The sequence below is a fragment of the Chelonia mydas genome, chromosome 6, assembly GCF_015237465.2.
Source record: "Chelonia mydas isolate rCheMyd1 chromosome 6, rCheMyd1.pri.v2, whole genome shotgun sequence".
NCBI lineage: Eukaryota > Metazoa > Chordata > Testudines > Cheloniidae > Chelonia > Chelonia mydas.
The window spans coordinates 106,833,981-106,846,341 of record NC_051246.2 but is presented as its reverse complement, the minus strand read 5'-3'; the positions used below and the strand labels follow the sequence as shown (position 1 = coordinate 106,846,341).

At 36.2% G+C, this 12,361-nt stretch overlaps 1 protein-coding gene across 3 annotated transcripts in view; it reads right to left on the bottom strand.

Annotated features, from left to right (window-relative positions):
• Positions 1 to 5,242: 5,242 nt before the first annotated feature.
• The window catches only part of PAPOLA (poly(A) polymerase alpha), a 96,214-nt gene continuing 89,095 nt past the window's right edge, over positions 5,243 to 12,361 (bottom strand). For all 3 annotated transcript variants that reach the window (XM_027827299.3, XM_027827300.3, XM_043549085.1), the window contains exons 20-22: positions 12,254 to 12,316; positions 10,408 to 10,485; positions 5,243 to 7,416 (exon numbers count right to left, since the gene is read on the bottom strand). In XM_027827299.3, the coding sequence (XP_027683100.1) occupies positions 7,321 to 7,416; positions 10,408 to 10,485; positions 12,254 to 12,316 (237 nt within the window). In that variant the 3' untranslated portion in view covers positions 5,243 to 7,320. The remainder of the gene's footprint in view (positions 7,417 to 10,407; positions 10,486 to 12,253; positions 12,317 to 12,361) is intronic.

Sequence of the window (12,361 nt, the reverse complement as noted above, 5' to 3'; positions counted from 1 at the left end):
ATGAAACAAATAATGTGACAACCTAAAATTAACACACAGAAACATAAAAGTTATAAACGAGTAAGTAAATAAATTCCCCACTTTAAGTAAATAACCCCAAACTAGAAACTTATTTTCAAGAAAAAAAAATCCCCAATTTTATGTCAGTCTTTTAATGATTGTTGGGCCAGACAGTAAAAGAAACTCTGTGCTGTGGCTGTAAAGACTCAAACTGTGAATTTCATGCATCATTATTTCTTTTTAAATACACCCCACAGTAATCAAATCAAAGTATTCTCACTGCTCAAAAAGAAACCAATGGTGAGGAGCCCAAATTTGCTGTTTAGACTTTATCTGCAAAAGGAAGAACATCTGGTGTACTTCTGGCTAGACAGGTTTTAGGGGCAACATCACTGGAGAATACAACGCAGATCCCAGATCTCCAAAGGAAGGATAAGTGTGGAAATGAAAATTATATAGCCACAACAGAAAAAATTCCTTGGGTTGCTTTAGTCTAAAAGCAGGTGATTGGTAGAACCTCAGTGAGTAAAGCTGAGATTCTCGGGACTCAAATGTGTTTTCAGATGCTCAAAGATTTTTGAAAAAGTTCTCTTGGAGCTAAGACTTCACATGATTGATCCTAGCCAAGATGTAAAATATGGAAACTGAAGAGGGAAATCCTTTCAGCCATATTGAGCTATTGCCAAAAAGGTATTAATTAGGATTTTCCTGATGACTAAAGAGAAAAACGTAAATTTTCTTTTTTTGCCAGCCTATAAATAAAAAAAAGTACAAAAAGCCTTCAAACTTTTCACACAGACAGTCCTTCTGTACGAATTGTATCTGATAGCGGGTTAGAAAGAAGTGTACAAGGATGTAATTGCAAAAAATCACTTCTGGGCATGCTTAGTAGGAATCTACAAAAAAAAATTTTTTTAAAAAAAAGCAGACTACTAAATCTTTGCCCCCTTTGTGCGATCATAATGTATATTTTCCAAATCAGGGCTAGGCAATCCTGTTAGGATAACATTAGAATACTTCTGTCTTATGTTATTTGTGTCATTCTGTCACAAAGAATGAGTTCCCACCACACAAAGTAGGTTAGCACAAGAATATGAAGATGCTCCCTCCTGTAAACAAAAAAGACAACACGCTAAATAAGATTGGAATTGGGTCTAACTAATTATTAACTAGCTTTGGGTCTAACTAACCAACCCCTGACTAATTATTCCTGAAAATAAGGAAAGCAGATTTCTCCTCAGATGGTTACAACTAATATATACTGTAAAAATGTTCCTAGCAGACATACTGTTTCTAGTAGTCAGAATAATTTGATCAAGAACAAACACAAAGCCTGCGCTCTCCTCAGAGTGAAGATTAAGAACAGCTAGAAATACCATTAGTACACATACATAAGGCTGCACAAACAGGGACAAACTACCAAATGTTATATCAGTCTTGCCATTCTCATATTGTGATGGATTAAAATTATTCACAATAAACTGTGGCTAAGACACTGAGCACATCCATCCATCATTCTAGGCTACTCTTATTCCAACCGTGTCATCGAGTTGAATCAAGCTTATGACACATCTCGGCAGGGAGATTCCTAAGGAAGCTAATATCTAGATTGAGTACATGAATAATGCATTTTTCCATAAAAGCCCAAAATGTTAGCTTTAGCCTTAACAAGGGAACAGTTTTACTTCACTGAACAGGACCAGAATGGAAAATTCTTAAAGTCCTAACAGACCAACCTCAAAAATATTTCAGGATTGGACATTTAGAATAGCACGTGTGTCATACCTGAAACTGAAATTTCTTTCATGCCATGAAACTAACAAAAACCAGTGTGTGAAAAATAGCCCAAATTAAAATGGATGCCAGAAAGTTAAAAGCTTGATAGAAATCCTGTAGTATAGCTGAATATTCTTCTCTCCTCATGCACCTAACAGTCTTGGCACAGTGTCCAGGCATGGCCGGCTCTCTGCTGGGGACAGCATTCTTGGCTGTGAAGGCAGAGCATGCCCTTTGTCACTCATGAGGAGCAGTCCCATCCAACTGTCTCTTTTCAACAACTTTATCATCAATCTCTTTATTAACAGCTCCACTGCAAACTGAGAACGTAAACAAGGACCAATGCTCATGCCATATTTCTGGAAGGCAAAGAGTACCAGGCACAATGCAGTGTGCAAGTTTGTAAAAAGGGTATTTGAAGCAGAAGAAACTGAATCCATAAAAACTGCTTTTGTTTAATTGTATTAAAAATATACATTTTATCATGCCGAAGGTCTTAATTTAGGAGCAATCTAAAATTGACTGATTTTGGGGGAAAAAAAAAGCAAAGAATATTTCTCAACTTCAAACTCCAGAAACTTCCCTCAACTGATTTCATTTTGCAGCTCAAATTGAACTGTCATATTAGTCAGGGCTACATGATCTAATATACCTTTCAACTTTAATAATTCACCATTCATGCAAAGAAAGTATTTTATGTTTTAAATGCCTTAGGACTGCATATTATTACTATAGAAGCAAACTTATACCATAATATGAAGATAACTGTTTTCAGTGAACTCTAATAAATCTATGTATCAATTAAAACAATTGAAGATTTGTTTTAAACGACATAAAATGTGACCCAGAGTAGCCTTATCAGGAAAACTTATTTTTAAAAAGGACAAAAGTAAAATGTATTCATAAAATGAGAATTGCTAGCTTGTAAATAAAACATACAAATTAGAGGCAAGAGGCAAACAAGATATGCTAGCTGTGAGATGTCCAGTGTCTGTATGGGTCACTGGAATTATGGGGCTGTTTAAATGCACTGGCTATTTTTCTATGTTTAAAAAAAAAGATTCAGCTTACTTAGCCAACTAAGTCTGAATTTTTACAATCATACATTAATAGCATTTCGCTTTATTATTCTTTTCCATTACAGCTGAAAGTCTCATCTGGGTACAAATTCTTATTTAAAACAGTAATTTACTGGAACACTGAGTTTGAGAATATCTGCATATACCATTAAGCACAGTTTTTCCATCCATCAAGAGGTGGTTTTATTTGAATTAGTTTTCTCATTCAATATCTTTAAACCTTATTTTGTTAGTTTTTCATTAAAACACGTGTAGGAGCTTCTTACTTGCACTTAGATGAATTAGAAACATTCCACTACAATACTAGACTTATGTATACACAGACATGCAGAATAATTTTGTGAATGTGACTGGACAACTCTCTAAATGTGAAACCCCCACTCCCGCCCGAAAAACTACATTACAGAATATAGTAAAAACAGAATACGACTAAACTTTATTAAAAAACCATTAGTTTAAATATAAAAAAAACAGATGAGATATCCAACAGTAGTTCACTGTATTGTTTTTTAAATAATAATCCATGTACTCTGAAGTTTAATATCAAAGTTAACATTTTTTTGGTGATGACAGTGGCAGATGTTTGATGTTTATAGATATTTCAAATATTAGTTTGAGCTTTGTAGACATATGAAATTGCATCTGCCTCTATCAACAAATCTGTGCTTTGTTTCTAGTAAACAGTTAAAAAAATCTTTAAAGATGATTAAAGTAAACTAAAAAATGGTTATTGCTACTATATTCTATAGCATGAACGCTGGGATCTTTGAAAACATGCACCTACAGGGCGTATTCTTTATTATTTTTATGGAAGGGTGTAGAAGTGGAGATTTACTTAATGTGACTTCCAATGAATTGTTTGTTTACCTATAGTAATGATCACAACACGTAAAACACTTCAGCTGCTTTTCAGGTGGACAACCCCAAGGAATTAAAATGATTAAGCTGTAGTGACCATTTGAACATGTGAGAATTCTTTTATAAGTAGTCACATATTTTCCAAGAATGTAAATGGACGAAAATAAACTAAAGGAACAAATATTTACATACCAAAAAGCTATTTTCCTTTCACTGTTAAATTTAGCTGGGATTTGAGTATGGACAAGTGTAGCTTTTGGCTTAAAGTGAGGTCAAGTCCAGAGTGTACTATCTCACAAGTGTGTTTGGTTATTTCAGCTGTAGATCTGTTTGTTTTATATAGCATTTAAAATGAAGCTCCAGAACAGTTAGATTTTTCAGGGTACATTTAGTGATTTTCTTTTTATATTCTGATTACTACTTAAAGCTACTGCTGACTTACCACCAGAAGCAATGCTAAGGTGTGATAAGAAATAGTGTAAAATAGAGGTCTAGAGCACTCACTGATGCATAATATAAAAGCAAAATTTTAGCTAGCAATCATTAGTTCACTGAAGCCTAACTCAAACTAACATACCCAAAGCCACCTAGTTGTGGAAATTAGGAGACATTTTTATTAGAAGCACAGTACTAACAGTACAAATTTAAGTCAAATTTAGGTTGCCTTTCTAAATGTTTGCTGGATTGGGCCCACAAGCTAATAAGATCAATCAAGTGATGCACAGCTACTGGCACCTTTTGAATTTGTAGTTTCAGTGCAGGTTGGAGTCAGTAGAAGAAAAACAAGAGAAACAGTGCCATCTGCTGATAATTTATATAATCAACTGCTTCCAAGACAGGAAACGTGGTGCGTTTTACAGAGTATACCATGATGGTTTCAATTAATATTTTTACGTTAGAGCAGTGGTGGGCAACCTGCGGCCTATCAGCGTGCTGGCTGCTGCTTCCTGTGGCTCCCATTGGCTGGGAACAGCGAACCACGGCCACTGGAAACTGCGGGGGGCCATGCCTGCGGATGGTCGACGTCAGCAAAATGTCTCGCGGCCTGCAATCAGATTACCCTGATGGGCTGCATGTGGCCCATGGGCCGCAGGTTGCCCACCACTGCCTTAGAGGATAAAAAGTTAGTTCAAGCTTTTTAAAGTTGTAATTTAAAAAAAATAATAGTCTATGTAAACTGATTATATACGCTATTTTTCTAGTTTTGCCTACTCCAGCCTTTAAGATTTTGAGGCAGGCACCCAAATCAGGGAACAAGAAAGGGGTGCTATTCAAATGGATTTTTCTTTTAAAAACTAAATGACGACAGAAAATAGCAATTTACATTTCTCTTCTAAAAACAGACTAAAATTTAGCATGCTGCTAAATGCCACTTTTTAAATCCAGACTCAATTTAAAAGTGCATTGTTCTTTTCAGGCCGCATTGCATTCTATATCAGCAGAAACAATTAAGTAATTTAACTGACAAGTCAGGAATAAAAACAAACAGGAAAAGCAATTTTGGATATTTGAAGAAAATCAGGCAAATGTGGGATTGTGCTGTTTTTTATTGTGTTTTCAATGGAGAAATACATCATCTGTTTACAAAATAGCTCTTGAAAAATACAAGGAGTACAGATACTATAAAACAAAGCAAACTCCAGTCATGAGACACTACGTACATCATGCGAAAGCAACAGTCTGATCTCCAGGTTATGAAAACTAGAATTAAAAAGTCACTATACAGAAAGATTCCAAGTTTCCAGCTTGGCAAAACTTGGGTGCAGTTACATGAAATGTTTAATAAAATGAAAAAAAGATTTCCCAATGTGTAAACAAAATGACAAAACTAAATTTGTGCCTGGCAATTTCGATCTAAACTCCATAACTACACAAAATACACAGACACCTTGTACACTTCAATTGTTAGTATAACCTTTTTCGAGGTGGATGACAGCAGGCTGCACAGGGCAAGGGAAAGAGAAATATTGTATACTAGACATCTTAGACAAATGGCAAAAAGAAAAACCTCAGTTACTGCACAGCCTAAGGAAAAAAAGTAAGCTACACTCTGACTTTGGAAAATTAATTTAGAAGGATATGGGGACAGTGTGTAAGTAATTTAATTTTAACATGAAAGAAGCACATGTAATAGGATGGAGCACAATGGGAGGAGGAAATTCATAAAACATGCTAATCAGAAAGTATGGGAAGGATGATTTTTACCATCCCAGTTTTTCAGACTAAGTAATAACAACGAAGTTTGTTATCTACATCTGGTGTTATCACCAACATCCCTCACGTTTCCTAAACACTGATGTTCTGATGCTTAATCATGAGAGATTCAGTTCTTTTAAAGAAAAGATTTGCTGCTAATCCTTTTTTGCTAGGACTACAGAACAAAAAGTAGGAGGAGTAAAGAGCTTGCTAGATGTCAAGTGCTTTCTAGAAATATGATTGTTAAAAATTCAGTGTTGTACAGTATGTAAAACTACTATTTTTGATAAGCCATCTAGAAATAAAAAAAGATTAAAATCGTTGGGGATTTTTTCTTGCCTTTATATTTAAAATTTGAAATGTTTTAATGCAGACAGGACTTTTATGGAGTGTACAAAAATCTTATATTTAGTGATCAAAAGGCCATCAAGACAGGTGTTATGCTTCACAGGCACAGTTTATTCACTCTGAAGTTTTAGCAATGGGACAAAATTTGGTGTTTGTGCCTTTGGGGCCCAAAGTACTGGGTTTATCTAACATCATGAGTTTTAACAGCATTAAAAAAAAAAAAAAAGCATTTATTTTTGACCGTTGTCCTATTTTGTGCATACAAGCTGCAAAAAACATTAAACACAAAAGCTTTTTCCAAGAAATATGGCAAGGGGATCAGCAAGGGAGTAAGGAGTTTGATTAGGTCAAAGGAAAGTGTATTTGCTGTTTGATCGCTGATCTGTATGCACCATAAAATAATCCTATAAATAAAAATAGATCACATCTTAATCATGTCCCATCAAATTCCAAATGCTTCCCAATTATTTTCTCAACATATGTCATGTAACCTCAAGATTTGACATTTTATTTTAAAGGTTTACTGCTGCTTGATGGTAATTTAACTAGATATACTGTACACTTTGTCTTCAATGCACAGTATATCATAGAATGTTATCCAATTTGCAGATTACTAGTACTGAAGAATCTCTTCAATAAAAATGAAAATATCAGTTGAATATCTAAAATTAGTCGTACTCCAATAAAAAAGGTACATAAAAGTGCATTTAAGGGATTCTTTTGCCAGTTTTAGCTCAAAATTTTCAAACAATGCATCAAACATAAATCCAATCAGAATGTCAATTATGGCTACAAATAGTGTTCATGTTTGTTTTTAAAGGCAGTAATCCTTCGAAATATTTAATGCAACTGTTGCTAACACATTAAAAGTACTCCTGGCTTCACATACTAACCTGGACTTCCAAAGAGGTGGTGATTACAGCCCAGTCAGGGAAGTGCACAAAATATACCTAAATCCATTTGCAGTCATGTTCTAGTCTTGCACCCTCCATTCTCCTTTTTTAGCATTAGAAGACAACAGGTTGAGTTGGCAGATATTGTTTATGGACCCCTGAGGTTGTTTTTACCGATTCAATCTCAGTTTTATTGAATTCTTGATAACAGGAATAGGATTTGCAGGGAGAGCAGGGATATCTGAAAGGTCTGTACTAGGTGTTTTCTGACAAGAAAGAGGAAAAAGGAAAAATTTTAAATGTATTTTAATTCTCAAAAAATATTAGTTTAACAAGAAGCAAATATCTGAGCACCAGGTTTCAAAGGTTTATGTTGTAATATATTTTGATAGGGTATTCAGAAATATATACCAAAAATAGCGTTAATTACAACTTTTCTTAGGCAACAGAAAATGTGATAGTTAAGGAAAGAATGTTTATAATAGTCCCTCTCATAGCATGCATTTAGTTTTCTACAAGTTGAAGAAATAAGAAAAATAGAGCTCAACTATAACACACTTGAAAAAACTCCCACACATAGCATTCGTAGGACTCGTGCAATAAGCTTATCTGAGATTTTCATTCTTCTTTAGGATGGCTTTAAACTATTTGAAATCTGAGACCCCCCCACCCCACTTGTGGAGGCACAATGAAATACAACTGGAACCTATTTATCATAATTTCCTATTTCAGAAATAGAAATCTACACTGCTGATACTGAAAGTTATAGGATTTTGTGGTTTGTTCATGAAACCAACCTAAACCCCACACTTGAAAAATCAATGCTCATACTGCTGAGTAAGAATTTAAAAATTGTTTACATCTAAAAATTCTAATTGATTATATTGTGTCTATATTTAAAAAATTTACCAGAAAGTTTGTGCTGCCAAACATATCAGTTACGCTTTCCATATTAAAGAACTGCAAAGAGTATAATAGTGTTTGATGGCAATAAGAATGATCTCAGTTTATAACGTCATAAACTGAGAAGAAGATTAATCAAGTTGGCTTCTCCTCGTTTGTGGAAAAAAAATGAAAAATATTAAAGAAAGTTAAAACTAATGCAGCACAACTAATTAGTATAAAACAAAACAAGGAAGCAAACCAAAGAACACAGGAATCCAAACATTAATTATGAACAAAAAGGATATAAATTACCAATATGCTTAAAAAACCTTGTGTTTTCTATACTTAATTGTCAAATTTTTATTTAAAATAATTTTCAGTTGCCCCTCTCCTGACCATATTGCTTTAGACATCATGGTGATCAAGTTATTTTGTACTGCTTTTCAGAATTTATTAGGAACGTTTATTTCTTACATGTACTGGTGGTCAAAATTCACACACGTTTTTCTGTGCACAGGGAAAAAAACAGTGCACATTACCATGACTACTGTGTTTACTGACCTTCCCCTATAAATGAATGGAGGTAGTAGTGATGGATATGGCAGTGAGAGTAACAGAAACAGAGCTCAGACATCAGAGTAACAGCCATGTTAGTCTGTATCCGCAAAAAGAAAAGGAGTACTTGTGGCACCTTAGAGACTAACAAATTTATTTGAGCATAAGCTTTCGTGAGCTACAGCTCACTTCATCGGTTGCATCCAATGAAGTGAGCTGTAGCTCACGAAAGCTTATGCTCAAATAAATTTGTTAGTCTCTAAGGTGCCACAAGTACTCCTTTTCTTCTCAGAGCTCAGACAGTACACAATAGCTGTTGTATTTTTATTCATTTCAAACATTTTCTTGTGCTTTTCCCTCAGTTTACTCCTATTTTTTGGCTCATGTTAGCCAAACTTTCTAGAGCTTTTGAATTATTGACAGGAATAAGGAGGAGCACGCTTCTGTGACTTACTCTGTGCAAAGCAGATCAAACTGGGAAATATGGTGACAGACGCAGCAAGACCAAGATCAGTGGTGGGAAATCTGTGGACGCAGTCAGTCAGGGTAATCCTCTGGCGGGCCGCGAGACAGTTTGTTCACATTGTCTGTCTGCAGGCACAGCCACCCACAGCTCCCAGTGGCCGCGGTTTGCCATTCCTGGCCAATGGGAGATGTGGGAAGCGGCGGCCAGCATCTGCCTGCGGCCCACACCACTTCCTGCAGGTCCCATTGGCCTGGGTGCTGCGGACAGCTGTGCCTGCAGACGGTCAATGTGAACGAACTGTCTCGCAGCCTGCCACTGGATTACCCTGACAGGCAGCAGGTTGCCCACCAGAGACCTAGATACAGCCCACCAGAATTTTGCAACATCCAAACTGCATCTCTGCCATGATTGCAACAAATCATTTTCTGAGATGTCAGAACTACAGAAACTTAAAGAACATAGCTCTTGGACAACTGAAAACTTTTGTTTATTTCAATATTTGTTACTAAGTGAGCTATAAAGATGCTGATTTCTGTGAAGCAAACCATTTTATCTTGCTTTGCTGAGCATCTACAATACATAAAACCTAGTTTGTCACAAACAATCTTGGCACCTACATAATTTGTTTACTGCTTACCCCCATTTCAAATCAAGTTAAGTGACCTATGCAGCAGTGCAGCTATTTAAACAAGTACATGTCTACAGGAGGTTTGCAATGGTGCAGCTACATTAATGGAGTAACAATATGCATTAAAACCCCAGTATAGACTAGGCCTTGTTTTAGAACTGAATTTCCACATTATTTGTAAACAGGAAAAACTTAATTATGGTGCTAGACAGCTGTATAGTTGAAGACTCATTCTTTTCAGGGTATCTACTGAGAAGCAACATGCAGGTAGCAGAATATGTGAAGTTACCTTTTTAACATACATTTGAGAGCCTTAAGCAGCTGTCTCTGAAGAGCAATTATTTAACTGACTTGTTTGGTTTTAAAATGGAAGTCCTCCCACCCTTAGATTACATCATAAAGGGCAAAACAAAGAAAAAAGCGAACCATACTTTAAGTGTTGTTCTGACATAAAGGTAAATATTAAGGGCACAACTGAGAAAAGATAAGAGTCAGTCCAGCTTTTCTAACGAGCAACGTAGGCACTAAGAAACAAAATACATATGTAAGATGTGCTTACTTCACAACATTCACAAGCAACCTGCCATACAGATATCTATATGAAAAGTTCCATTATATATTTCTTTGCTGTCATTATTTTTAACATTTGGATTTACTTTAATCTCAGTATTAGGTCATCATGATTAGAATATTCACAATATGACACTTCTTTAATGTCAGTACCTGAGGAGCTTGCAGAGATGCCATTGTCTGAACAGTTTCTGTTTGAGAAGAAATATTTGCTTCTGCGTCAAGTTGTTCCTTTAAAAAAAGGAATAAAAAAATGTAACTGCTTGTATATATCCCTTAGAAGCTACACAAACAACATTCTAAATACAGCCCAATGCATCCCAGAACGAGCTGCACACAGGCAGAGTCTCCACCAAAACCAGAGTGGCTCTGCACTGGTATAAGTATCTGTCCATTTAAATCTCAATGCAGGATCAGGCATATGCATATTATACAGAGGCAGATATGACTATTCAGTGCATCACTAAATATTTTTGTACAACAAAAAATTAACTGGTTATCTATTAGAATGCCCTGTAGCTTGCCTAATTTTACACAGTTCCTGATTTGTCTCTTACAACTTTTCTAGGAATCTTTCACATTTGGATCCAGGTGGGTGGAAATCTTTAAACAAGAAATTATCTCCGTATTTTTTTGGTTCCACTCAAAATAAAGTGTTAAGGATTTTTTGCCTCCCCATATTCTGTTTAGCATATCATAAAACTCCTTGATCTGTGAAAAGTACACTATAAGCATAGGAACGTGTAAAGTCACAGCATTTCCTGCAGATTCCATTCTTTGCTCTAGCCCTTTTCCATTGAGGAGAAAACTTTAAAAACATGAACCAAATGTAAAACATTGCAGTGTTATCTTCCAAAGTCTGCAAACAGGCTGAAATAATAGCTCTGAGATGTGAAATGTCCTATTAATCTCAATGGGATAACTCAAAAAATGGAGATGTTAGTTTCCATTTTAGCAGTAACACCAGTTAATATGCTTTCACCTCAACCCCAAACTACTGTGCAAAGTTCTAAAAATTCCCTATCCACTTTGGTATCTTACAGTACAGTTATATATGGTCAGTAAAAATCTTCAGCATGTTAAAAGAGAAAATTTGAGGACAGCATAAAATAATTTAAATTTACTATCAAAACAGGGTCTTCTGTACCAATTATTTAATCCATTAATGACCTTGATTTTTCACTTTAAATGAAGCATCTGAAGAACCTCCGATCTGACATACAAGAGCACATGCGGCTCCTTGTACAGACACCAACTCCGTGGCTGGAGCTACAGGCGCCAACTTTCCAATGTGCCTGGGGTGTTCACTGCTCAACCCCTGGTTCTGCCACAAGCACTGCCCCCACTCCACCCCTTCCTCACCCCCGCCCTTGAGCCTGCCGTGCCCTCACTCCTCCCCCCAGAGTCTCCGGCTTGCCACGAAATAGCTGATTGGGAGGTGCGGGGAGGGAGAGAGCAGGGCGCTGATCGACAGGGCCGCCGGTGGGTGGGAGGCGCTGGGAGTGGAGGAGCTAATGGGGGGCTGCTGACGTATTACTGTGGCTCTTTGGCAATGTACATTGGTAAATTCTGGCTCCTTCTCAGGCTCAGGTTGGCCACCCCTGCTCTAGACTAAGCAATACTGTCATCTGAAAGAAAAACCAACCCATACTGCCATGTCAAAATTAAATGGAACAAAATGTAAGAGGGAGCTTTAGGGCTGGGTGGTGCAATGAGTTATTTGTATTGCAGCAGCAAAGTTTTCAGTCATAACTGAAAGGTGTTTGAATTTAACTTAGACTGCAGTGGAATATTAAAAATATAACGCAACTGAAAATTATTCAATATCAGCACTTGTTTGGAAGCAGCCCAGGAGCTTTTAAATGAACACTGCCTTACGGAAGAAGCCTGCACAACATCTGCCAGTACTAACAGAAATGGCGAGAAACATGCATAGTCTAACTTGTATGGGCAACACAATATATTCTATTCTGTTTAAAAATGTAAGAGTCATATATACCTTAGTTTCCATTTTATCATGATCACTCATATCAAGACAACTAGCATCTTCATTTATTTCATCCTGTTAAAACAAAAACTTTTGGTAAAATAGGCAGAAAAATAAAGT